The sequence below is a fragment of the Coffea eugenioides genome, chromosome 6 (assembly GCF_003713205.1).
Source record: "Coffea eugenioides isolate CCC68of chromosome 6, Ceug_1.0, whole genome shotgun sequence".
Classification (NCBI taxonomy): Eukaryota; Viridiplantae; Streptophyta; class Magnoliopsida; order Gentianales; family Rubiaceae; genus Coffea; species Coffea eugenioides.
The window spans coordinates 43,612,014-43,639,835 of record NC_040040.1 but is presented as its reverse complement, the minus strand read 5'-3'; the positions used below and the strand labels follow the sequence as shown (position 1 = coordinate 43,639,835).

At 35.8% G+C, this 27,822-nt stretch overlaps 2 protein-coding genes and 1 long non-coding RNA gene across 3 annotated transcripts; all 3 read right to left on the bottom strand.

The window, feature by feature from the left end:
- Positions 1-2,437: 2,437 nt before the first annotated feature.
- On the bottom strand, positions 2,438-6,178 carry LOC113774516 (serine hydroxymethyltransferase 3, chloroplastic). The gene is made up of 12 exons (XM_027319045.1): positions 5,868-6,178; positions 5,494-5,744; positions 5,114-5,309; positions 4,826-5,000; positions 4,604-4,721; positions 4,404-4,516; positions 4,151-4,273; positions 3,832-3,936; positions 3,628-3,714; positions 3,452-3,559; positions 3,107-3,179; positions 2,438-3,012 (listed from the first exon to the last, which is right to left on the bottom strand). The coding sequence occupies exons 2-12, from the start codon at positions 5,711-5,713 to the stop codon at positions 2,738-2,740; spliced, it is 1,593 nt and encodes a 530-aa protein (XP_027174846.1). The 5' UTR covers positions 5,714-5,744; positions 5,868-6,178; the 3' UTR covers positions 2,438-2,737.
- Positions 6,179-16,299: 10,121 nt separating this feature from the next.
- On the bottom strand, positions 16,300-18,204 carry LOC113774203 (protein FAR-RED IMPAIRED RESPONSE 1-like). The gene is made up of 3 exons (XM_027318763.1): positions 17,909-18,204; positions 17,442-17,683; positions 16,300-17,399 (listed from the first exon to the last, which is right to left on the bottom strand). Exons 1-3 carry the CDS (start codon positions 18,202-18,204, stop codon positions 16,300-16,302), a joined length of 1,638 nt encoding a protein of 545 aa, XP_027174564.1.
- Positions 18,205-23,655: 5,451 nt separating this feature from the next.
- Positions 23,656-26,945, bottom strand: LOC113773284. The gene is made up of 6 exons (XR_003468799.1): positions 26,820-26,945; positions 26,561-26,692; positions 26,404-26,465; positions 24,830-24,884; positions 24,376-24,718; positions 23,656-24,091 (listed from the first exon to the last, which is right to left on the bottom strand). It is a non-coding gene; the product is annotated as an uncharacterized LOC113773284 (long non-coding RNA).
- Between the last annotated feature and the right edge of the window lie 877 nt (positions 26,946-27,822).

Genomic DNA, 27,822 nt, shown 5'->3' with positions numbered 1-27,822 from the left:
ATTGCCTTAATGGTTGGAAATAGAGCTAACTAAATAGGATCCCAAGTTACAAATGGTGGTGAGAAGAAATCCTACGAAGGGAGATCCTGAATTAAGGCACATTCTCGCGAGTCAACAGGAAGTTAGACTCGGAGTAACTACATAGGTTCATTTACCAATTGAATTAATTGAGAGTCAGGACTGTATTGATTCGAATATGTAGTTTGATACCATATTATTTGATAGTTAAAGGTAAATGGTCGCTAAAAGAAATAATAGCTAAGGTGGAGATTTGTTAGGAAATTGTTTAATTTTTTTTAGACAGATTTCTTGTTTTGTGTGCAAGTAACTAGTTCTTAATTGGTTTTAGTTGCTTGAAATAGTAACCAAGGAATTTCCTATTTGTATGGGTTTAGCAATTAGGAGTTATTTTCTATTCTAAACCAATTTAGAAATTAGCAATTATTTCTTGTTATTACTTGGGTATTGGCCAAGTAATGTAACTTATAAATAGATAGGGATTGGCATACTACAAAGAAGCACACAAAGGCGACATATAACCTTATACATGGGGTAAGAGAAGATTCTTGAGAGACGAGATGAGAGATGGTATATAAAAGTTTGAACTTGGATTCAAAGTTGTATTCTTGTACAAGATTTTTTCTCTCATAATAAAAAACAGATTTCTCTCTGTGAACGTAGATTCAATGATATAATCAAATCACGTTAAATCTTATGTATCATTTATCTTTCATGTTTGTGATTCGTTTATCATTAAATTATTGTGTACTTAATATTTCAATAGTCGTGTATTCCGTGCTTGGATCCCAACATATAAAGTATATTTTATCCAAAAATTTCACCAATCTCATCCCTGGCTCTTTTACAAGACTGTTTTTTCTCCTCTCATACTAATATAGGAAAAGGGCCTTCAGTAGCAACCCCCACTAGTGCTGCCGATTTTCACCACTCTATCTTAGTTGATCCAATGTGCCAATAAAATTCATCTTCTTTCTAGCTATAGTTCATTAGTTTGTATTCTTTGAACAACAAGGTTTTATTCCCTTTTTGTCGGGGGAGGAGGGAGGGGGTGTTGGGGGGGAAGAGATTCAAGAGAAACTTGAAGTTAGAACTAACAAAGAAAATCAAAATCCAACAATCCACCCTACCCGCCCATTAATTTTAAAAAATGGGATAGGTCAATTAAGTTATGAATTTTGTTGGGTTGGATAAGAACAACCCAACTTATTCAATAGGCGAGTTAAATTTTTTATTTGGGTACCCAATACCCAATCTGTTTAAACATAATTCAAAACAACAAATACAAGATTCAATGCACATATACCCAATCACTTGCATTTGGGCATATGTTAACAATTTATTGATCAATTTATATTCACAATTCTCATATATATGTTTTCAATCAATTATTTAAATTTTTATTTAAAAGAAAAAAGAAATTTGAAAAAAAAACTCATGCTTATTTGTTAAACTTGCTCAACTTCTATAATAATTTATTATGCCTTTTAAGAATATGTTGTTTTCCTGCCCTTTTTTTCTTTTTTTTTTTTGTTTTTTAGTTGTTGTCCTTATGTTGTTACTGGCTTCTATTTCTTAATATTTTGTGTACATAAAATAGAGTTTTAAATTTATTCTAATCACATTCTTTTACTTTTCTCTAACTTGTTTTATTTCATTGGTAATAATTCATCATCAATATTATAATACAAAAAATTATGTCTCTTAACTACATTTTCAAGCAGAGTATAATCTAGCATTCAATAATTTAAATACGTCGAATATTACAATTTACAATAAAGCAAATATGAATAGTGAAAGTGTTAAATAAATTGTGACAAAAATAAGTTTCAATCAATTAATAGTATAGAAAAGTATAACGTAAACAAATTTTTTAGCTAATCTATTTAAATGTATAATTTATTATCTAAAATTCACAATACAATCAATATAAAATATTATTCTATTTATGATGTGTTTCCAAGCAAGTTAAGAAGTGAGCATGTGTGTCAAAGCATACTAGTGTGTGAAAATATATTTATGCATATGAAAATATGTTTATGTGTTAAAAAAATCTGTGTTAAAATATATGTGAGAAAATTAACCAATAAAAAATGTATCAATTAATATGTTAGCATATTTGAATCATGAATTTAAGATAACTCAAGATAACCCAATTCAAAATCAATCCGCCCAATTGTCAGATATATTCCAAGTGATATCATCTTTTGACCTCCAAGTGATATAATTTTTTACCTCTTCCGTGAAGATTCAATAGAACATTACGTTATCGAGTCAAATAATTATATCAAGTCTCGATAAGTTTGATATAATCATCACAGAACATTTATGTTATCGACTCAACAAGTTACGTGATGATTTTAAAAAGAAAAAAAAAAGTTAATGTGATGATTTTCTCAACAAATTTTGATATACGGAAGACGACTGAAAAGGATCAACTCTTGACCCCCATTTGGTAGCCCCTCAGCATAAGGGAAAATTACTAGCATATTTTTGGCACTGTGAACATTGATACAGGCAGTCGAAATGTAGAGGAGAAGACCACATCAGAATCTCTCGAGTAGCTATTGGTTGCCAAAGAATATAAATCAATTCTGTGACAATTTCCACACTCAATATTCCTAAATTGCTGACATGCATGCACCCATATTATCAAAGTTCCATGACTAATTTCAATTCTAGTGGTCTTACCAAAATGTAATTCTGAAGTTTCATTAGCTCATAAACCAGGGAGTGGGAACTTGGTTGTGAGAGCTTCAACTCTCCCTCTTAAATCTGATATTCGATGCGCCAAAGGGAAATCTTTGGATGTAACGAATTTCATGAAATCTTGAAGCTTAGAACCTGGAGAAGCCTGTTTTGCTTCCAGAGTAATTTGCACACCCTCATGAATGAAGTCTGCAACTGATACAAATTCCTTCTCTGTAAAACCTCTGGTAGTCATTGCAGGAGTGCCAATACGAATACCACCAGGCACTAAAGCACTTTTATCCCCTAGACTCTCAAAAGCAGCAATGTGAATTTGAGGATAGAAAAAAGAAAAGGGTGAGAACGTTCAAATTAGAGAAGGATAATTTTGAATACTGACCAGGTACTGAATTCTTATTTAAAGTGATAGATGCCATATCAAGGATTTTCTCCACTCTAGCACCATCAATGCCCTACAATGTAAGACAGCAACCAATCCATGAGCGACATAGAGCTTGAATTGATCCAAGAACTACGAAGATAATCTATTCAATGGATCGCACTCATATGCTACATCGTACTAAGGTAGATCCATGGACATCATTGATTTTGGAAAATAACTGCTCCCAAATATTTCGTTTAGCACATTTTTCCGCTAGTTCATAGGATAGCTGCAGAGAAGTAGAGTGCTATTTCTAATAAGGATTGAGAAACCATGAAGACTATATACAAGGAAGAAACTCACCAATGGCCTGAGATCCACAAGAACCAAGTGGTTGTCACTTCCTCCAGAGACCAAATTATAACCCAACTCAAACAAACGTTCTGCAAGAGCTTTGCAATTTGAAACAACCTATAAAAGAACACTTCAAAGTCAGAACAGGGACAAGTACATTAATTCACAGACAGAGAATGCAGGACCTTGTTCTGATAATTCTTAAACTCTGGTGATTGAGCATGCTTCAAGCAGACAGCCAGTCCCCCAATTGTGTGGTTATGAGGACCACCCTAAGTCAACAAACATTCTTTATAAGTTACTAACTTCTTTCAAAAGCAAAAAACTAAACAAACCTGGTGCTAGGGAAATCCTAGTAAAAGAGAGCACAAGTTAGGATCCCAACCAACCTGTAACCCTGGGAAGACAGCATTATTGATGGCTGATTCTAAGTCAACACCAAGGATAGGATCCTTCTTGAAGAAGATCATTCCCCCTCTGGGCCCTCTCAAAGACTAAAAACATCACAAAGAATAGGATCAAGGCAGAAGTTGTGTGAGATGGTTGCCTTAGGAAGACACCAGCAAAGATTGTTCAAACAAAGAACCAACAATATTTGAAAAGCGAAAACTCATATTTAAACTAAATAATTGTTTCTTTGTTATGTTGGTATTTTTGAAACCATATAAATGTATATGCTACAAAATTGCACAATCAAAGATAATATACCTTGTGTGTTGTTGTTGTTACAATATCACAGTATTCAAAAGGATTGGCAACCACAGAAGCAGCTACAAGTCCACTGATGTGTGCCATATCCGCCATGAGGAAAGCACCAACAGCATCTGCAATCTTCAGAAGCACAAACAATGCAGAATTCAATTACTCTATCAAAAGGCAATGAATACGCCAGATGCTACACAAAGAAAAAGAAAAATACAGATTCCTCAAAGGACATATAACAAGAATGCTAGAAATGAACCTTTCTCATGCGAGGATAATCAAAATCACGAGGGTATGCACTTGCACCAGCAATAATAAGTTTTGGCCTAAAAAGAATAGCTGTTTTCTCAAGCATCTCATAATTTACAAGGCCTGATCAAAGTGAAAAGAAACTTTAACATCAACATTGGTATTTAGAAGAAGAAAATAAAATGAAGCATAATACAGATAATCATGCACCTGTGGACTCATCAAGCCGATATGGCATAGACTCAAAGTAAATTGATGTGCCTGATACACGTCTTTTTGGAGTCATGAACCCATGGGACAAGTGTCCTCCATGAGGTAAATCCAGCCCCTGAACCAATTAATCTCCATTAAGAACTTCAACAAGAATCTAAAACTAATATTTCAGGAATTATTTTGAAAGCCCAACCAGCACGTAGGCAGCATATAACTTACCATTATCCGGTCATGAGGATTGAGAATGGCTGTGTAAACCTCAAAATTAGCAGGGGAACCGGACAGTGGCTGGACATTTACACCCCATATTTTCCCATCTAAATGAAATGCTTCTAAAGCCCTTTGTTGACAAAGAGTTTCCAGCTCATCAATGTATTCATTTCCACCATAGTATCTGATACATTTAAAAGTTAAAAGACAAAGACAAGGACCAAGAGAGGGGAAAAAGGACTATCAAGAAGTAACACCACAAAATCAATACGCTTCATCCAATATGCAAGAGCCAACCTTTTACCAGGCAATCCTTCAGAGTATTTGTTCGTCAGGCAAGAACCAACAGCTTCCATTACTGCTCGAGATGTAAAATTCTCTGAGGCAATAAGCTCTAAGCTTTTAAACTGCCTTTCCTTTTCCTTGTCTATGATAGACTGAACTTCAGGATCAGACTCACTCAAATTGAAGTCTTCAAAGCTGCTTCCACTACCTAATTTACAAAATAGTATTTTGATTTGACTAAGCCCTAATCTCATTTATTCAAATACTCACAAAAAACTAAAGACTCACTGAAATTGAACCCTATTCACTATAGAAACGGCAGAAATTCAAAAGTTTAGACTTGCTGCTGCATATTGGAATATAATCGCAATCTGTTGACTCATAGCCATTACCTCCAATTTCAGGCACAGGAACAGAAACAGAAGATGGAGGTCTCCCGGTGACCAAACTGCCTCCCAGCTGAGATGCTCTACATGCGCCAACCGAAATTAGTTTAACATAATTCTGATTTCCACTGATACCAAACCCTTTACAGGGAAAAGCTGATCCCTTAATCCAAATGGGCTGTTGAAGTGACCCCATAACTACAGCAGCTCCACTACAAGACTGCATCTTTTGCTAGTATCCCACTAACTTCCCGCACCTGAAGACATGCAAAAATAAGATAAGTATCCCACCTAGCTATTCAGCCCAAAATACAAATTAGAAAAAAAAAATTTAATGAGAAATTGCACAGAAAGACAGAAATAACAAATCAATCTTTAACCCAAAATTCTTTCTTTGAAGACTCTTCACTAAACAGCAAGTGGGTGGCAGAGATTCAGGAGACGAAGGAAAAATAAAAGGGCGAAGAAGACGAGGAGGCTTTCATATCATATGCACCGGTGGTGGTTGCTGTGGCGGTAGCGGTGAAATTTGAGAGGGAAGGGAGGAAAGAGGAAAGAAAGACAGACGGCCACAATAGGTTGGCGACGATTGGTGCAGCTGAACGAGTGAGAGGGCGCTTTTCTGCGTCTTTTTCTACTGTGACTAGTCTGCCCTAATCGAATTAGTTTATAACATGTACAACACAGAAGAAGGAGCAAAAAAGAAAAAAAAAATGGAGGAGGGAAAGATGAAGAGCAATTCAACAGAGATGAAATCTCCAAGAAAGCCCTCTAACACAAGAAGGAAATCTCCAAGCGCTCGGGCTGCCCTCTTATTCAAACCAAGCCCTACGAGGTCCTTTTTTTACCCCCTTTTTTCCCTCCTTTTGCATAAACCGTATATTATATGAATATTGTTTATTTTCAACACCATGACAGAGGGTCTTGAAGAGGTGATTTTTTGGTGGGCAACTGGACCGACCTAAATCAATCCCTTCTCAGGTGAAGTGAAGCGTGCTTGCTTGTCCGAAATGGATGGCGGGGCTTCTCCCCTGGGATCACTCCGACGATCAAGTTAGTATGAGAACGAGAGAAAAGCAATAGTATACGTGAATGAACAGTATGCTTACTTGTGAGATGTACATGGGGGGTATTTATAGAGTTGGGGTGGATGACTGGACGGAGGGCTCATGCTAGTGGGACCCATGTCCTGCCATTACGGCTCTGTTCCCTGTCAGGTGGCCTGACTCTGTCACTGTAGCCGTCTGGGCAGGGTGACGGGGAGCCTTGCGCAATAGCCATTAAGAGGATCAGTACTTTTCAGATAAAGCACTGGTCCTGGATGATGTTAGGCGGGTTGACATCATCAGCGTGCAGTCGAGGTTGAAGTCAGACGTGCAGAGGTCATCTAAGAAGGAGGTCAGACGTCTGGCCGAGCTCAGGGGTCATGCTCGGGACATGACTGCGTTCGTGTGAGAGACGAAACGAGGTCACCTCGGCAGAACGGCACTGCCGAGGTGAGCATCCTCAGGTCTATTGAGAGATAAGTATAAGAAAGAATTTAAAAGTTTAATGCTAGGGAAAATTTGAATTGATATTGAGTTGGAGTAATTTATTTTAAGTATCCCACAAGAAATGAGCTTTTCGATCGTTGGAATGCTCTGGGTTGGATCTCTTAAGCAATGATATTCCTTCCCTCTAATGCAGAGATTGATATATTTTGAGAGCCCTTCGGCTGAGAAAAAGGGTCTTCATTATGAGAGTGATTTTATTTTTTATTATTATCAATTGAGGGTGGCGACGGCAATAACAGGTCAAAGTTAAGCGTGGCGCAGTTCTTGGTTTCTAACGGTATCTCACTTAGGACCTTTTAAGTTTAAACTTTAAAAAATTCCAATTTTGTTTGGATTGTAATTTTTTAGGAGTTTATGAGAAAAATATTATTATAATATATTTTTTTGAAATATGATATATATGAAATGAAAAAATAATTAAAAAATATGTAAAAAATATTTACATAAAAAGTAAAAAATAAATTCCCAAAAAACAGCAATTCAAACGGGGGCCTCATTTGCATCCCTTATTTCTATTACTTTTTTTTTTAATTTTTGCAACTCATTTCAAAATATAATATTGAAAATCTTATTTTGAAAGAGAGAATTTAATCTCATTCTAAATTTACGATTTTCTTTCGAACTCTTAATTGTTTTTAATTTTTGATAAATTTGAACGGTACGATTCTCTAATTAAAATTAAAAAGTTGATAACAGAGTTGAAAGACCCTTTAATAATTTTTTTATGTCATTGGTTTGGATAACAACTCATGACACATAATATGTTTCTTCAAAATCATAGCTAAAAATCCACAGCCAAGGGGAAGGACAATGAGTGTTATCAAAGCAATTGGACCTTCAAATAATCTTTAGTACCGATGCTCATTTAATTTGTCTTATCTTGCAAAGCATAGGAGACAACAACCGAAGTAAGAGAACATTTACTTTTCAAGAAAAAACCTAACCAAACATCTTTTTTTATTTAAAGCGACAAAAGCATTTTCATTCCTTTGTATCCTCAAAAGCTGCATTTACAATCACGTATGGGAAATTATCCCACCAGACCATTCTGTGTTCCAACATGAGAGCTAGATTTGCTGACAGATGAGCTGACAAGTTTCCAGTTCTATATACGTGTGAAATATTACAAATCTGGATGCCTACTTTCATCATTCTAGCTTTGTCTACCAAGTGTCCCGTTGCTGATACAAGTCTGCTTCAATAGAATTCAATCTCTTAACAACATTTGCTGGAATCACTTTTCAAGGTGAAAGCTTCAATCCCTACTTTAGCAGCAGCCCACTGCATCCGTCTTGCATGCCGTAATCAGTTCTCCAAGCTCGATGACATTGTTTGGCCAATCCCTTCAGCTACTCCTGCCAAGATTTGTCCAGCTCCATTGCTGCTTTTCTTGTTTCCATGCCGCATTGACATTTATCTTCAATAGATCACCATCAGGGGGGCACCATATCCCTGTCAATTTCTGCAGGATCATGAACTTATTTGATTTCTGAGCTTGAATAAATTCCAGCCTAGAAGTCTTAGCCCGTTCAACTTCCGTACGCTCCTTCAGAAATATCTTAGCCCATTAAATCTTTACAATTTGAGACTTTGATACCTCTTATATCCATGGTTAACTCTGCTTGTTCCCACACTTCGGCAGCACAGTTACAATAAAAAAGGATATGTCTATCATCTTCATTTATTTCCCCACACCAAGGACACGAAGGATTGATTCCTACTGTTCTTTTCTTTAGATTTGCTCCAGCAGTAAGGGCATTCCAGCACAATCTCCTTAGGAAACATTTCACTTTGGGGGGAGCCTCTAGTTTCCAGATTGCTTTCCAGAATCTCCTTTCTTCAAGTGATGACGATGACTCAATCTTTCCACTTCAATGTTTTCAACAGGTCAATCATCATCCAGTTTGCTGATTGAACTGAAAAGTGACCATCAATGCTGGATTGCCACACTAGTTGATCATCAGGCCATGATTCACATAGTGGAATTTTGCATATCATTTCAGCTTCAAGTTCCGGGAAAACCATCTTGATTAAGTCCTTGCTCCATTTCTTCCTCACGTCATCTTAAGCTTAACCTTGATGCTTCAAACTAATTGTAACGAATTTTATTTTTTTCATATACTTTGGCATCAAAAGGTAATGGCCACATTTGATGTGACACACTAAATGTTTCTAACCTTTTATAAAATTTTTCCAAGTTGTTTTGGGATGAAAATCCATGTTGTATTGTAGGGGTGAGATGCCATTTAACTTTAGTACAACATTGCATCTTCGTACCTTCTTTTGCACTTTTGAATGTTTCTAACGATGAACTCACTCAGAAAGTTGAGGTTCATACTGCAAATTGCTCTTTTTGAACTCAAATAGCCCAACAAACATAACCAACAAAAGGAATCTAATGTTTCTATCACCATAAGCAATAACATAAAGGCCCAAATTATGTCTTGAACAATATAAAGAATCCGATGTCATTTTGAATATCGTAGCTTGCAAAAACAATTATGTCCAGAAGATAATTTTCATTTTATTTTAATTTTTAATGTGTTTGGCAATATTTTTAAATTGGACCAATGAGGGAATTACAATGAGCTTTCGGTTCGCAGTTCAAAAGTGTTAACGCTGACTCAATGTTCAGCTTTTTTTCCATTTGCTTTGTCACTAATTACGACCAATTCAATAGTCCTTCTTTTACGTCCTCACTAGTTTTTAACTGAATTTTACAGGTTTTTCAAAATTATTTGGGTTTGAAATAAAACTGAACCGATACTGTGGTTGGATTGTGATTCAAGAGTTCAAACTGGTTGGCTGGGTTTTATTTTTCAACAATTTGTGCTTCCAATGATCTTCCATTTCAATATCTATGTCTATCTAAAAAGTCTAATTCCGGAAATTAGTATATTGCTATATGCTGAAAAAAAAAGTTTGAAATCCTTGTGCTTAAAATTTTTAGCACACGGATATTTCTTGATTGGCATATGGATAGTTCTCGACAACAGCTTGGGGAGCATGGTGCAATAACTAAGTTGGCTAAATAATTAAAAGAGAATGGAAGGATCAGTGACTTTAGATATTAATATAGGATTAATCTTTGCTACATTAATAGTGTATACACTGTCAGTATTGGATTAATGACAATTAATCAAAATTTAGATTTAAAATTTAATTTTTACATATATATCATGAACCAACGATAATAGTGTATACACCGTCAATGTAACTAATATTTACTCATTAATATATGGCTATTAGTAATTAACAAACATAATGAGAAGTACACTGACAACAAAAAAATTAACTTGAATTCGGTCATCCGGCTTCGCCAACTTTTCCCTCACTGTGAACCAAGGGCAGAGCTACTCTTTGTTGAGGGGGCAATTCCCTTCGTATAGTGCATAATTTTGTGTAAGTTTTACTATTCCCTCCCCTCCCTACGAAATAAAGGGGGCAAACTGGTGAAGCAAAAGTATTATAGCCCACCAGCACTTATTAGAAGAAAGACAGTGTTGAAGAAGCCATGTTTTTATACTTGTACGTGTATATATCTTCTTTGCTGTATGTATTCCTTGAAACTAGGAGACGTTTATGGAATAAGTAAATAATAAACATGTACATTTAACTATATCTCTCAAGTTTCCATGCATGGAAAGTCTTCAATTCCTAATTTCTAGAAAAAAAATTATAGAATAACTAAAGAATAAGTATCTATGATACATGAATTCCGTTTTAGTTTTTTAGCAAAAAGTAAAGAAACAACTAAATATTGAAAATACGAAATAAAGGAACGTGAATTTGTTTCTAATTTATTGGAAAGAATTAAAATAATTAAATTCACTTTAAACTTATAGGAACATATTTCAAATTTTTAAAACTTTTAGGAAATTGACTTTAGTTAAAATGTTAAGAAACACACAAGTCGCAATTTATTAGAACATCTTCCAACATATCTCCACGTCCGAAAGAAGAAAATCTCCTAAAACATCTCTATTAAAACAACAATTCTCTGAAACTACTACTATTGCTATTGTAAAAAGAACATTTTCTACTATGAAGATTGTGAAGAATAGGCTACGCAATCAAATGGAAGATCATTGGATGAATGAATGACTGCTTGATGACATACATTGAGAGAGATATTTTTAATAGAATTGACAATGAAGCAATAATTCAACGTTTCTGAAGCATGAGTACTTATCGAGGACAATTATGAATTTTATTATTTATGTCGTAATTGTTTCATTATTTTATATTAAAATTCAATAAATATTGCATGGTAGAAATTTTTTTATGTAATTGACAATTTTTTAACAAAAAACTTCACAAACTTTGCCTCCTCCAAACCTACCCCGCGGGCCTCAAGGTCCTGGTTCCGCCACTACTGTGAGCCAATGAGTTTAGGGAAACAGAATACCAAAAGCATCATAAAGAAACACAAAGTTGATGTAAAGATGGCTAAAATGTTTGAACCATTTGAGCATGTATATACATGGTGAAGAAATTATTGGAGTCCAAATCTATGGTTGAGAAATGGAAACCTTTATGGTAGGAACGCTTTGACCGTGCCTATGGTAGGAAGGGCTGCAGAGATCGACACGTGTTGGAGTTGAATGGAGTCCAAATGGAGACGTTAAGTTGTAGCAGAGCGCGTGGAGAGGAAAGATGCATGCACCGTCTGCGGATGCAACCAAAAAATCACACGGACTTCCGTACGATGTTGTAGGTTGGGCCAAGAAGGGTAATTGCAAGTTAGAACCAGAGGCATTTATGCATTTGCAAATGTACCCATTACCAACGGAAAAATGCTGCAAATGCGTGCCTTCGACAAAAAATGTGCTTAAAGAAGGTACCAAAATTTTAACAAATAATAAATGTAAATCTCACACGTGTGGGGGATAATAATTTGGAAGAAGGAAAAGTGGAGCAGAGTTGTAGTTCCGCGGCAACTCGAAACACAAAAGGATTCAAGCCCTCATTATATTTATATACATATATAAATTTAGTACCCAAGTGTTCAGCTTAAGCATCCGGGAAAATGGTGTAGTAACTATCGTTATGGTAAAAAAACAGTTTTAGACATGATATAATAGGTTATAATAATTTTAGCAACCATTTGATTACCTGTTAGACTTATCCACTTGAATAAGATAATAGGTAAAAATAAGGAAATAAGTTTCTCATCTAAAATAGTAAGTTAACGTAATAATTTAGTAACTTTTGCAATCCAAAAGGTAAATTGAAAGTAATATGAAACATACTTTTTAAAGAGATAAATTACTATTTTATATCCCAAATATACTTTTGAGGGAGTAAGTTTATTTCAAGTAATAGTATGCTTTTATACATAAATAGTGATTTTTACTTATAACATAATAAATTTGATTAATGACCAAAACATGCTAATTTATGGCACAAATATTCTATTCTGCTTAAAAAACTTATACCAAGCCCATCTTTTATTGTTATTTGAAATAACAATAAAATATTTTATTAATGATTAAAACTGAGTACCTTACTTAGTAAATACTCTTAATATACTTGTATACATACTTGATCGTATGTATAATTTAAAAAAATTTTGGGTCAATTTATTTTAAAATATTTTGACCTTTGACAAAACCTTATAAAATAATAAAATTTTGCCGTATTATACATTTGAATAATTTTTGAAAAGTTTAAAAGTTTGGATAATAATAACAACACATGTTCCTACTTATGTATGGAATATCACTTATCTATATAATTTCTATAATTTAAAACCTATGAATATAATAAGACGATGAAGTTTTAATATATGTATTTTCTGGGACACGAGACATAATAAGAATTAAACTTGTATTAATGTAGACCAAACAAAATGAGAGAAATAGCGTAACAATTAATACAATAATAAGAATAACAGAGTTAGTATAACAAAATTAGTATAGTCTGGAATTTTTTTTTCGTCTGCAGATAGTTCACGAATATAAGATTCAACCACTAAACAAAAATGACATGCATATGTAATTTATAACTAAATATAAATTAAATTTAGTTACATTTTGTCATCGGGTCCATGGTGCAAGTCGGAGTTCAATAATGCAATGCCAAAGTTGAAGCTTACTTCAGACGCCATTGGGAAGAAATGGGGACACAAAATAATTGGTACAAAGAAAAGACACGGAGCAAGAGAAAGGAGGGAAACCTTTACAGTAAATGGAGGAAAAATGAAGCTATGGAAATGGTGGGAAAAGCTATCACAACTAGCATGGTCCCACACCGTCCCTGTCAAAAACGTGTGGTAGGGGACCAGTTAGTTGAAAAAAAAGCATAAACCTAAGTTGGGCAAGGCTGTGTGAGCAGGCCTGTGCAGTCCATTTACACCGTGCTTGACTTCATCCCTGAAACCGGACACACAACAGTGGAATTTTGGTTGCAGCGGTCGTCTGGTTGTGCACCAGTCATTGCTATCTTGGCGACGTCGAAGCATGCAAGTATTTCAACTTTTTCGAATACTTACTTGTATATTTTCACCCATGTGCATATGCTTACCATAATCGGTGTATATACTTTTGTTGATGCTGTTGAAATACGCACAATTATCAATGCTGAACACCATAAATGAGGGGAATTTACAGCGAGCACAGTTGTTCGGCTTAAGCACAATAAAAACATGCATTAATCGTGTAGGTAAAACTATTTTACTGCGCCTTCTTACTTCCGTTACTTTTTGTCTGGTGAGAAGCAGACACGGTAAAGTTGAAAATGGTTGAAAGTTAGCGGCAAATACTTTTTTGTTTGTTGGTAGCACAGGCCCAGCGAAAGGTTTGGGCAATTGACTATTGGGTTCAATTTCGGTGCTTTTCCCCTACTTTGTAAATATTCCATTCCTCAAATCCGTCGAAATAACCTAAACATCTGTCTTGCCTTATTAAGGTAGAGTGGCACTTTTACGGTTATAGTCCAATTATCAAACTACATTTGTGGGCTACGACTATTATTTTTCTGAACTCAGGTTTATTTCAAATATGAAGTCAGTAAGTTAGTTTGTGTGGTGTACAATTTCTTCCCATGGACAAATACACATAAAACCCGATCTTATGCGTTCAGTCCGTATCTGCACAACTCGTTGAACGTATTGCCGACACATACCAAATTGGGGAGACCAGGTGCAGAACTTGGCAATTGCAACCAAGTTTAGGTGTGCCTCTGTTTACGTTACTGCAGTTTACTTCCTACTGGCGGTTCCACCACCCCTTCCTCAAATTTCGTTAATTACCCCTTGTCAGTTAAACTTGGGCAACACAGGCCCTCCTAAACAAACCAGTAGTCACTTGTTTCGCTTATATGCAACCAATTGCGGTGTGAATGCAGATGGAAATTGCATAGTGACTGAGTTGTCAAAACAAATCAAACTGAAAAATCTTTAGGTCACACATGAATGTTACACTTGAACATGTATCCCGTTCAACAATAATTTGATGAAGCCAGAGTACAAACCACATGAATTCTTAGCAACCAATTGTAAATGTAGGAACAATATAGTTCCACTTCGAACATTACATATGACCCAGCAGAAACAATAGTACACAAGTACAATCGAGTTCGGACCTCATTACACAACAAGCGACCTATTTTTCCACTGCAAAATAGTAGTTTACTATGCAGGGTCACACAAAAGCAAGTGCCAATTCACTCTACCCACAGTCTATGCTTTATCAATCAGCAATGTCGGTCGATGCTGCTACAAAGGTATCAGCAAGTACAACTGGTGGTTGATCAACCTGCCCAACATGGCCACTTCAGATGTAAATTACCTCGCATCGAACACAATTACAGATTGCTTTTGTTGTCCACTGCATGCGCCAAAAGCAAAAAACTTAATAATGTTGATGAATACCTGATACGAGGAAGGGCGTGGTGAATTCAGCATGTATCCGAAAAAGCCATCCACACTGTCCGGTCCACCCTAATCCAATTCAAATAATGGTGGTCAGTTCAAAAATGCCTTGACATGTGACACGAATGACTCATTATGTACATAACTATAGCAATTACCCATTCCTTTTTTTTCCTTTGCCCTACGCCATTTGTTCCTGCCACATCCATGTCTTGCAACCAGTTGCAGGGGTCATATAAGCACACACACTCACATAGGGGTATACCTATTTTATGCTAATATTTAAAGGACACAATGTCTGTCCTTCAAATAGCTTACCGCTATGAGCCCTTCCTGGGTAGCTCAGCCGGTGACCACATGCGGTAGTATCCCGTAGGTCACCGGTTCGAGTCCCAGTAACGAAAATGGGGTAACCCAACAACCCGAATAAGGGTTGGGACCTGAAGTGGGGCCAGGTCCTTTTGATTGTGGAAAAAAAAAATAGCTTACCGCTATGATTTAGTGCCACAAACCTATACAAATTATGCGTAACACCAATTTTCGTGATATTATATTCATTGCAGTAGTTTACTTCAAAGATTAACAGAAAAAGCCAACACCTTGTGAACTATATTAGCATTCGATGAGAAGATGTACGTATTACTTAGAGGGGTGTGAACATGGATTTTGTGTACGAAGAACTTAGCAAGATAGGTAGCGAGGGATGTATTCAGACCATAGTCGATATATTGCAGATAATATCCATTCTGACCTGACACCTAACAACGGGCTCTATTGGTCCCTACTGCTCTTGTTTTTTAGGCACACTGATTCGGCCACCGGATGTCGTCCCCGTATTGCTTTGTTGTGATTGAGCAGTGCAACTACTATTCGCATGATGAATATCGTTGTCTGTGGCTCTGCAATTTGATGACGTGTTTGGCCCACTTCCTCTTCCCCTGCATTAGTAATAAAACAAATGGGACTAAACTCCACACTCACCCTTTTCTATTCCATAACAAGTAACATATGTTATGTATGCCTATTTATGTATACACAGTTCGAATGTGTGCCGAAGTGCATTATACATGTGATAATCCAGTAATACCTCACTGATATTGTTGCTTGTCTCGGTTTCCCTCGACGCAGGCCTCGTGATGCAATCATTTCGGGGTCCTTAACCTAATCCCTTTCATCCACAGTTTCATTGCTCCCCTGGACAGCTGCACAGCCCTTACCTCTGTGCCTCTTCAATTGCAGCTCTTTAGCTCGAACTGACTCGTTCTGGAACAGTTCCAATGCATTTGTGAATCTGTCGGCCGTCTTGCATGCATGCCTACATACATCATTAGCGGCCGAAACTAGTGTAGAATATCTGGACATCTCTGTAAAGTGCGTGCTAGTTGTTTAGGCCGCCTCATTACTTATTACCCCTTCCTTTGCCTGCCAAGTCCACCTCTTCATGATGCAGTTTGGAGGGATCCTTTTCAGTTTCTCAAATAACATTGCACGAAACATGTGACAACAAGGCAGTCCATGTGTTTCTATTTTCAGGCAGGAGCACTTCATATGTCCCGTGGACCTGTTATAGGCCACAGTATAATACGAGTAATTGTACAGATGCTTCATGAAGTGGACAACGGTGATTCCATCATCTGTGTCATTAATCCTACAAAATAGCCTCTGCTTCTTCATTTCCTTCCGTACCACAACAAATGTGGACCTCGTAAATACTTCACCAACATGTTTTTTCACCGCATGTAAATGTGTCTCTAGCACAAGGGTACTGTACTCTGTCACAGCCCTTTGACGCCTCTCCTCATGTCGCAAACGGTTCACGACCAAGTCATATGTTTGAAGGCACTCAAAAAACTTCAATTTTGGGGTGAGATGTAATTTTAAAACTTGATGCTTTCTCTCACACCGTTGGGTGCTCCACACTCCGCCAAAAAAGTTGCCTCTGAGGAAAGCCATAGCCCACATCTCCCTCTTCCGGTACATCTTGTTAACCCATTCGTTATCTTCAATCCCAAAACATCTCACAACCTCTGCCCACATCATTTCAAACTTGTCTACTGTACAATTCATAAACATGCAGGTCTTGAATGCCTCCAGAAACTCTTTCTCCCTTACATTTGTGGCTGTATTCATTTCCAAATGGAAGCTGCAAAGTCTATGCTTAGCTGTCAGTATTAAATTTTTAATGCACTTTCGCATTGACTTGTCCCCATCAGTCACAACTGTTAGCGGTTTGCTCCCATGCATTGTTTCTAAGAATGTACTTATAACCCAATCGTATCCCTCATCTCCTTCACGAACGATCAAAGCACAGGCAAAAATACATATGGAGTAGTAATTGTTAACCCCACACAGCACAACCAATGGAAATTTGTACTGGTTCGTATTATACGTGCTGTCGAACACTAGCACATCACCAAAACATCCATAGTCATCTCTACACACTGAATCAGCCCAAAGCAGACGATTGAGACGGCCATGGCCATCTACTGAATATTTGAAAAATAAATTGGGATTACCTCATTGCTTGCCTGACAAGAATGCAATTGCCGAATCGCTGTCCCCATGACCAACTGCTAGCTGTCTCTGCCGATTTAGCGCATTGTACATAACAGTTACATGGAATCCCAAGTTGTGGTATCCTCCAGCCTGTACAGCTAGTAGTCTCATAATGTGACTTGTTCTTATGCCTATTTGTTGCATAACTACTGCCTCCTGTAGGTCCGACTTCCCAACCTTTCTATGAGACCTCATGAAACTCACACTTTCAGGGCTGCACAAACGATGGCAATGTGCACTAACAAATTCTACAACAACGTATTTCTCTTTCGCCTCATCTAATCGAATCTTCAAACGTGCTTTACAGTTCACTCTTGTTACTGCCTTTGGTTCTCTTATTCGATCGCCTCTGTTCAGGTGCTTTTTATGTCTTTCGCCTTCCTTATTATAAAGTCATGACCTGACTCGGACAATCCCTTTCTTATCTTTTTTCTTTCACCTTTTTCGCACCCCAAAATCGATTGCTCTTGCGTACATCATATAGAATGATTCTGCCTCTTCAGTACTTTCAAACTCCATGCTACCTACATCTATATCATTAATACCTTCAAATGCAGCGTTTTGATTTCCCACATCTTCACCAACATGCTCCCCTACAGCCCCCTGCTCTGTTATCCCTTCTATTCTGCAATACGTTGTTGAATTTTCAATTTTTAATCTGTTAGCACTGTCTTCAACTTTGGCATGCGCGACAATATACCGGCTACTCGATGGTTCTCCTTCCACCATTTGCATTCGTAACCCGGACGTTATCTACCATTCAAACATACTGTATACCATGTGGCAATTCTCTCCAAAATTTATCTGGAACATTCCATGACATTTTCCCCTACAACATTCAAAACCCAATCACTCCCAGGCACGTAAGGCGAACTTTCAAAGCAGTTGTCCGGCTGCCTATGCTCATACCGAACATGGTCTTAACAAGTTATAATATCACGCTTATGCAGCAGCCCTTAACTAACATAGTTTCAAATTTCGAGTATGGAAACTATAAGTACTATTCAATCTTTGGTACTGGAAAAACATATCAGCCCTCGCTACTACTATATACTTCTGGGTGAAGCCAGCAAGGTCAACCACAGAACCGAGGCTGTCACGTAGCTGAATCTTTGTGTGAATAAGCAAACATTATTATTTCTTCGCCTATAGAAAATATGAAGAAATCTACTGCTGTTTCAGCTTCATTAATAGCGGCTATGTTTCTATAAAATATACAAACTGATAATCGTCCCAAAGTACATGGTATGTCAATTATCACAAGAATTTAATAGTCAAATCATTTGGTGGTTGAATATGTTTGTTCTACCTCGTTAGCCAACTAACAAACCAATAAATACAGCCATCATGTGAGGGGGTGCAGCCATGTTTTATTGCTAATTGTGCTATGCAGGCATAATGAACTTTGTTCCTTTCTAAATTCTCTCCACCAAACATTGGAATTAAACCCCACAAATGAATGATGCAAAATGAACTTACAAACCTAAAATAAGTAATATAGGTAATCATTCAGTGCCATCATAGGTTACGAACATTATTTAATCCACACAATGTTATTGAAGATAAATGTCATTACATGATAATCCCCTCAAAATGGCCCAAAAATTCCCTCACTGACAATCAATGTAGGTTAAAGAAAACAGAGGTTCATCCTTACAGTCTTGGTCTTGCATTTGCAAGATGAGATCTAACACACAATATATGAGAAAATAAAGACTTACGAATACGCTTTCTGAACTGACACTCTCCACTGCTGCCTTCCCTCCAAAGAACCCGCGACGAAGAGGGGATTGAATCATACAACTGAATGATGGCAAATGAGCTTACAAATCTAAAATAAGGAATAAAGGTAATCATTCAATGCCATCATAGGTAACGAACAATTTTCTGATATACACAATGTTATTGCAGATAAATGTCATTACATGATAATCCCCTCAAAATGGGGTAAAGATTCCCTCTCTGACAATCAATGTAGGTTACAGAACAGACAGGTTCATCCTTACAGTCTTGTTCTTGCGTTTTCATGATGAGATCCGACACAGAACATATCCGAACATAAAGGGAATCCCAACATAAAGACATACCAATACGCTTTCTGAATTGATACTCTCCACTGCTGCCTTCCCTCCAAAGAACCCGCGACGGAGAGGGGAATATGATACATTTCCAATACCACGTTCTCTGCACACCGCTTACATTCACATTTTTGCAAAATTAATTACAAAGCAAATCTCCGAAAAATACGAGAAAGAACCAACGAACCTTTGTTGCACAGTTGAAGAAGACAATTGATTTTCAACACCGGAGTGTCACTGAACCTCGGCTGACTTTGTTGGAGATTCACAACAAATGACGGTGAAGCGATACACAATTTTTTTCCCGGTTCAGTCATGTTTTGGGGTTAGATTGACAGTAAACAAGTTACAGAACCCAAAGGCCAATAGCTTTATTTCGGCCTTTGTTTTCCAAATCAGTTGTGGCGCTTCTTTTTGCGCCTCTTCTTTCTTCAAAATTTGTTATTCACTAAATCACTTCTGCAGTATAATTTTTAACAAATTTTTTCTTCTTTATTTTATTTGAAGTATACATTTACCTGTTTTATTATTATTCACTACAAAACTTTTATCATAACTCCCACAATTTTCTAACCTGTTGACAAGTCAAATACAAGTTTTTTTTTAAACTTGTAATTGTTATTATAAGTTTAAACAACTTACGAACAATTTTATTCTACCCAAACACGGTATAATTCCCTTAACTTAACTTCTATCTCTCAATATATAGAAATTGCGTCAAAATTAGAATTGTAACCATAACTATATCAACGGTCAATAACAAGGCCAATATTTCATTTGACCGCAACTGTTGGTTTGAATAGCTTGCAAATTTGGGTTGACCGACTTAGTTTAACACCACCTATTACGCTTAGTAGTTCGCCTTTTCATTACATGTTAACAATCAAAATAAATTTTCATGCCCTTCAATTTTTGACCGATCACGAAAACTATTTTTAGCAACCAAATTTAATTACAAATGGTTGTTAGTCGGTTTCGGTAAATTCACACTATTTTGGAGAGTAAGTTTACTTCAACTAACATTAAGTTTTTATTCATTGATACTAAATCTTAGTAGTAACGTGGTAAATTTTATTAACGATTAACACTTACAGATTTTTGCAATACATGTACAGTTTTACATAAAAAACTGTTGTCAAACTAATATTATGAAGTTTATTTTAAATAATGATAACTGGTTTTATTAGTCATTAAGGCTGCAAGTACCTTACTTAGTAAGTACTCTAATATACCTATATAATAAATGATTATAGATATTAATTAAATTTTTTTGTATTTTTTTAAAATACTATGAAAAGAAGTTTCACTTTGTTCATAACCTTGGACAAAAATTATTAACATTTTGTCACATTATAAGTTTTTAATAATTTTTTATTTTTAAAAAAGTTTGAAGGTTTGAATACCAATAACAAAAATCTTCATACTTATATATAGAATATCACTTGTTTATATATCAAAATTTTTATATTTTAACACCTACGAATATACTAAGATGATAAAATTTTAATAAATTTACATCTGCGACACAAGAATTAATAAGAGTTAAAGCCCAAACAATGTAAGAAATAGTACAACAATAACAAATTGACAAAATTGGTATAATACTTAATATAATAAAATTAGTATGATCTGGACTTTTTTCCTTGGCAGATTGTTCATAAAAAAAGATTCAACAATTAAATGAAAATCACTTGTACATACAAATCTTTTGTATAATTTAAATTAAATTCAGTTCACGTATACAACGGTCCAAAAATAATTAGCGCACTATGATACCATGTTATTTTAACAACAACACTTTTTGTTATTCAAAGTCTCAAATATCCATGACATACATATGAGAGATGTTTTACCATATTTGCACAAATTTCGTTGCCGAAAATAAAAGACATGAAAACTTGCACAAATATCAAATTTATTACATATATTAATAATATAGTTAGAATCTCAAAAAATTCTTTCTTCTTTTCATAATTACAATCTCTAAAAATTATTGAATCAAAGAAATTAATCCCCTAATATTTCCATTCGAAAGCACTCGTAAATAAAGTATAATTACTCAACTTTTTTTGGAACTTTTTAATGTAGTAGTTATGTTTACTTAATAACTAGTAAACCATTCCTACAATGCATTGCTTCTCCTAAAAGTATTAATATTTTGTAAATAAATTGATTCTACTTCTGTAAAAAGATTTTATGCATTTTCACTAATATAATCAAGAGAATTTTGCAGTTTTATAACATAGATGGAAAGAAAGGCAAATGCTATGAGTATTACGGTGACCAAATGCAATATATATCACATCATGTGTTTAGATACGATTTGTTAAGTAATCAGTAATTTACTCCTGGTCAATATATGATGCATATTGATTGCTTATGAATACGAATATAATTTAGCAATTATGCAGTAACAGTTTGAATGCAATCAATTGAGCACCTGATTCCTTTTTTTAAATAGCTATTATTTATTTCATTATTTAGGTTATATTTTCACATGTAAAATAACAACAATAGCATGCCAATCCTCGAACCAACACAACTTCAATTTTTGTTAACTAAACTAATTCTACATTCATAAAAATTAGTCTACAAACTGAAATGTTAATGGCAACAATTGGTAAACAAAATAGCAATCTTTTATTTTTGGGAAAATAAAATATAACTTCCAAAATATTTCACAAATATTTTTTCCAAAAAAATCTCAACTTGTTAATTACATTCGAACTGGTTTTATTATAAAAAATATTCTTCCTGAAATTAACATCAATGATTACACATGAGATACAATATGAGAAAACAAGAGATTAAAATATGGTAAAATACCTCTCATACATATATCATGTATATTGGAGACTTTTGCCAAAAAGTATTTTTTGTTGTTAAAATAATAGGGTATTGTGGTGTGCTAATTATTTTGGGATCATTTTGTACATGAACTAAATTTAACTTATATGTAGTTATAGATTAGATATGCATGACGTTTTTGTTTAGTGGTTGACTCTTACATTCGTGAACAATCTGCAGAGGAAAAAAAAAAAATTCCCGACTATACTAATTTTGTTATACTAACTCTGCTCCACTTTTCCTTCTTCCAAATTATTATCCCCCACACGTGTGAGATTTACATTTATTATTTGTTAAAATTTCGGTACCTTCTTTACGCACATTTTTTGTCGAAGTCATATGCAACATTTTTCCATTGGTAATTGGTGCATTTGCAAATGCATAAATGCCTCTGGTTCTAACCTGCAATTACCCTTCCTAGCCCAACCTACAACATCGTACGGAAGTCCGTGTGATTTTTTGATTGCATCCGCAGAAGGTGCATGCATATTTTCTCTCCACGCGCTCTGTTACAACTTAACGTCTCCGTTTGGACTCCATTCAACTCCAACACGTGTCAATCTCTGCAGCCCTTCCTACCATAGTCACGGTCAAAGCATTCCTACCATAAAGGCTTCCGAGAGAACTTATAAGTGGAGATTTCTTGTCAAAAAGGTTGGCAGCAAAACCACTGCCGTATCCAAGTGTCTTAAACCTTGTCTCCTTTGAGTCCAGAATTGGGGGATAAGCCGAAGTAAAAATTACCAGGTCATTAGTACGCTCATGCCCCGTACTCAATCCAACAAAATTCAGGATATTTCACTAAAGACAATAAATTGAAGTGGTATTCTAAATTGTGCATTATTACACGTTCGTATATCTATTCTCTTCAGTTTCAAAACCTTTATGACAAAATATATTCATCTACTTCTAGATTGCAACACGAAAATGCTCAATTTGCACCTTTAGTTATTCTCTAAAGTATCAATTATCAACGCCATGCAATATAACCTTTCATTATGGACAGTAAAACTACAATTAATAAAGACCTCAATTAAACCATATGAATGGCATCCTCCTATTACACCAATCTAATCTTCCTTCTCAATTCAATATTTGACATCAATCATTAAGAATATGCAAAAAAAAAAAAAAAAGAGCTGATTCATGTATCATTGCCCATCCACACTTAATTTGACCAATTTCAGTAGTATGAAATCTTTTCCTAATTTTATGGGGTAAATTGTCCAAAATAGAAAAATGAATGAAAGCATAGAGGGTTCACAATGAATGAAATTGTCCATGCATATATAAGCAAAAGTATTTTCTCCCACTTAACTTCCAGCCAAATGGTTGGCAAGACCAATAATCCTCAATATCCCAAGGTGCCCGGTCCAAATTTAACATAAAAAGGCAGTAAGTCACGACCAACAAAATTGACCTACAATAACGGAGAACTTCAGCAATCGAATATCTATCAACAGCTTCATGACAGATTCTCAAATTTATCTTATACCGCCCTTACATCTCCATCTAATACATTTTGTTGAGGAGGTTCGCTATCAAGCTTTCTGCGAATGGTTCATTACATGAAATTAGGGATGATGTAAAGGACGATGACCAACGGCAAAGAATCAAATGTGAACCTTGGTATCCTTATCTTGCAAGCAGGGAATTTCTTAGGCATATTTTCTGATTTTGCCGCGGTCTTCAGCTACCTTGAACAAAACACCTAGTAGTATCAGGCACGGCAGAAAATATACAACAAAGCATCCCAATAAGAGCAGACATGTTAATGGGGATTATACAACATATGCAAACAGAGTGTGCAGAAAGGTCTGAAATAATACAACAGATTTTATAACACCATGTTAACATGCAATAACAACTGCAAAATCCCAAGTGATTCGTTTTCCAAGAGATGCAAAAAAACAAATATTACTGACCAAGAACTAATGAGACCAATTAAAGAACTAGATGACCATAATGACATGTAGAATACCTGCAGTTGAATGAGCACTAAATTTTTATGAGAAAAGGAATGGTCAGTTCCTCTGTACATGGTGCCATAGTAAAATCCTAACCATGAATCACCACCAAAAACGTTAAGAATGCTCATCAGCTTCAGTAGCAGAAGCAGCACGAATATGATGGATGTACAGACCCAGTGAAAAGCAATTGCGGTGATTGATCTCTAACATGTAGAATACAATAAGATGCAATTCATAAAACCAACTCATCCCCAACAGCCAAGCAATCAGTGATACCCATTGTCCACTGCTCTTGACAGGTAAAACTGAGTTTCATGAGGCACACCACAGACATATTGGAAGAACTAGGCAAACCTGCAAAATTAAGCCAAAATCTGATATGTTCCAAAATCCAAATCAGCAGATACGATGACCAGCAAAACAATAGTACTGTTGAGGGATAAGTGCCTGGTTAAGGTAAGTTACCTGAACAATATCTGTGCAGTCAACATTACAAAGATGCTCAAAAAGAGATTTCCTCCTGTAAAACCATGAGTAAGGTAATCAGACAGAAGAGATCTTTGAAGCATGCCTGATAGAACATTCAAATTTTGAAGGTAGCAGTATCTAAAATTACATTGGGAAAAAAGAAGCATAAAAATTCTTAAGCTCCGACTGATAACAAATACCACAAACTACCACTCTAATAGCACAAGCAACCATGTATATTAAAGGAAAGGAAGAATTTATGATGAAAGTGTAAGTCCTAGTATGATCCCCATCACAACTAGATCCATTAAAATAACATATTTTCAGCACACAACAGGCTTTAGGATGCCTTCGGCGATAAAACTACTAGTATCTGATTCCTTCCTTTTCAGCTACAAGTCAGCTTTTCATGCACTAGATACTTAACAGCAGATACCATTATTCAATCACAACTCAAACTTTTTATGAACTAGAACAACTCACCATCTTTCATGAATTTAACAACTTTCTTTTGTTCAGCATATATTACAGACAAAAAATCCCCATAGTTGCTGTCTACTCCTAAAGAATCTTCAGTACAATGTTAGGAACTTTTCTTCTACTGATGCATCGCATAAGTATGCACAGGGAACTAATTCTGCCAGTGTATTAGTTGCAAAGTTGAATTCATTGTTTTTGTTTATGTCCTTATGTCTCCCAAATGATATAGTATGTCACATTTCAACCAAAACCAACCATTCTTATTCTAACAATAAGACTGTAAAAATTGTGCATTAGCATAATGAAAATCAGCAGATTTGCTAGACACTTTGCTTGAGCGGGAAAATTGGCAGGTTGCTAGACGTAGCCACTAAGCTGAGCTAATTTGGTGGTGATTATACACACAATGGGATTCAGGAGGGGCTTAGGTAGACAAGCGTCGGACCAAGTTCAGGCTTCCATGAGCCTGAAAGGATGAGTGCCTGCCAGTCACCATCCCTATTATATTCTTGACCAAATGGAATGAAATTCATTAACTGCAACCAATAAGTTTCAGATCTAAGTAGATCAGACTTGAAACAATTGATGTTAGAACAATCCATACATTTTTGTTGAGCTACGTCTGAGTGCAACTCCAAACCCTTGGCATTTTGATGATTGCAACAGTGGATTATAACATAAATGTATGCAAACTAATCCTACATCTTTACATGGATCAAAATCCTAGTGATGCCCCAGGTAAGCCATGAAAACTTAAATCTTAATGCAACTTCCAAAATGATCTCTTCTGGTAAGTGGACGGTATAAACCACTAACAAAGAAAAATTGCTTTATAAAAGTTTTCCATCCTACCCATAATTAGTACAATTAAGTTTATTCTTGATAAACTAAAAAGATCAATGTGGTGCATCACCTTGCATATTCATGCACAACATAAATGGCTCCATGACATTTCCATATTGAGTAGTAAAACACCGAGACAGAAGAACGTAAACTCAGGTAATTATACATTCCAGTAAAACCAAGAGATATATATACAACCGTAAAGCTGGTGTTGCTGAAAAGGAGATTCACAGCCCTGGATGGATTACCTCCTTGAGCTTGAGGACAACTAGCAAAGTTTGAATCTGTATAATGAAATCTCTGTACGTTCCTACAAACGTCAGCAAAGACATACAAATTGAGATAATAGCTCCAAAAGAGAAAGAAAAGGGGAAGATTGCTATTAATAGTGAAAAGACAGTCTACCATAAAATTCTAAACAGATGGTTGACAGAACAACACCTAAGGCCATCAATAGTCTCCTTTAATCAAACGTGGCATGTGTTTCCTGGTCAGCTTCTCCCAGGGACTATAGTCTAAAGGTGAAAGTCAGGCTGCCTGAGTATGAAAATACAGCCATTCCACAATTAAGCAACGATTTTTTCCATGATAAAATGTAAGAAGCTATAACAGATGCAAGCATGAAACTGCTTGTATAGACACTCAAAATATCAACAGAAATTACCTGAGTTTACTGATTCACTATCTAACTGCACTCTGCCTGGTGTTAACAATATAGCTGCCCGGGAAAACAACATTAGCACTAAAGAGTACAGAGAGATAATTAAGCATGCTAAAGGCAACTAAAGCTAAATAGATATGAAAATGTGAAAAAAAATAATAATAACACCCTCAAGGAACAACTGAAATATAAGGGAAAATGGAAACTTAACCTAAAAAGACCAAAGAATTATCTCGTGTGAGGATTATTTCCTATTGCCACATTTAAAATTTTTCCTGCATCATTGAGCGAGAGAGCCACAGGCTGTCTAGGTGCCAAAGACAGATACAACAACTTCCCAAGAACAAATGACAAGTGCCTCAAGATGATGATGACATGATAGTAATATGACAATACTTCTTAGGGAATTAAATCTAGTTACAATATCAATGTCCCACTAGTGGGCAATTGCCATGCAACACAGCCACCAAAAACTACAAAGCTGTAGCTATGAAGCCAAATTCAGCAAATTTTCAATGACTAGGACACTGTGCCAGAGTCAATGACATCTTAAGACCGAGCAAGAACTATGAGGAAATCATGATAAATAACCAAAGTAACTCCATGAAAAGGGGCATCCAACCATATACCACAGGCACCAGCTAATTTATACACCACTTCTAAAGGGCTTTTTCTTTGGGGGGAGGGGGGGGGCATATCTGCAGAAAATAGAATATAAAGAACCTGAGCAGCTCAATCATATGGAAGATCTCATAAATAAGTTTTCAATATCCATTCACCAGTGGTTTACAAGGTTGGTTAGCACAAATGTAATGGGTACACAAGCAAACGAGAAAATCACAAAAAGGATGGCTTCACTTTTAACCCACAATCACATGGTGGCTAGCACGATTACCAACAATGTTATTGCTGTCTTGTTAATCATCCATGAACAAAAGATAAAGTAAATCTAGTAGATGTGATACAAATAGTATACATAACCTGGTTAACCATTGGTTCTTTACGA

What these genes read in the sequence shown, in the direction of transcription:
- LOC113774516 (XM_027319045.1), bottom strand. Translation starts at nt 5,713, where the DNA reads ATGCAGTCTTGTAGTGGAGCTGCTGTAGTTATGGGGTCACTTCAACAG. An exon ending in ATTATCCTCGCATGAGAAAG is followed by an intron (nt 4,274 to 4,403) that starts GTTCATTTCTAG and finishes GTGCTTCTGAAG; the next exon opens with ATTGCAGATGCTGTTGGTGC. An exon ending in TAACAACAACAACACACAAG is followed by an intron (nt 3,937 to 4,150) that starts GTATATTATCTT and finishes TGATGTTTTTAG; the next exon opens with TCTTTGAGAGGGCCCAGAGG.
- LOC113774203 (XM_027318763.1), bottom strand. Translation starts at nt 18,204, where the DNA reads ATGCAAATGGTGGAAGGAGAACCATCGAGTAGCCGGTATATTGTCGCG. An exon ending in GATTTTGGGGTGCGAAAAAG is followed by an intron (nt 17,684 to 17,908) that starts GTGAAAGAAAAA and finishes TCGTTTGTGCAG; the next exon opens with CCCTGAAAGTGTGAGTTTCA. An exon ending in GGCAATTGCATTCTTGTCAG is followed by an intron (nt 17,400 to 17,441) that starts GCAAGCAATGAG and finishes TCAAATATTCAG; the next exon opens with TAGATGGCCATGGCCGTCTC.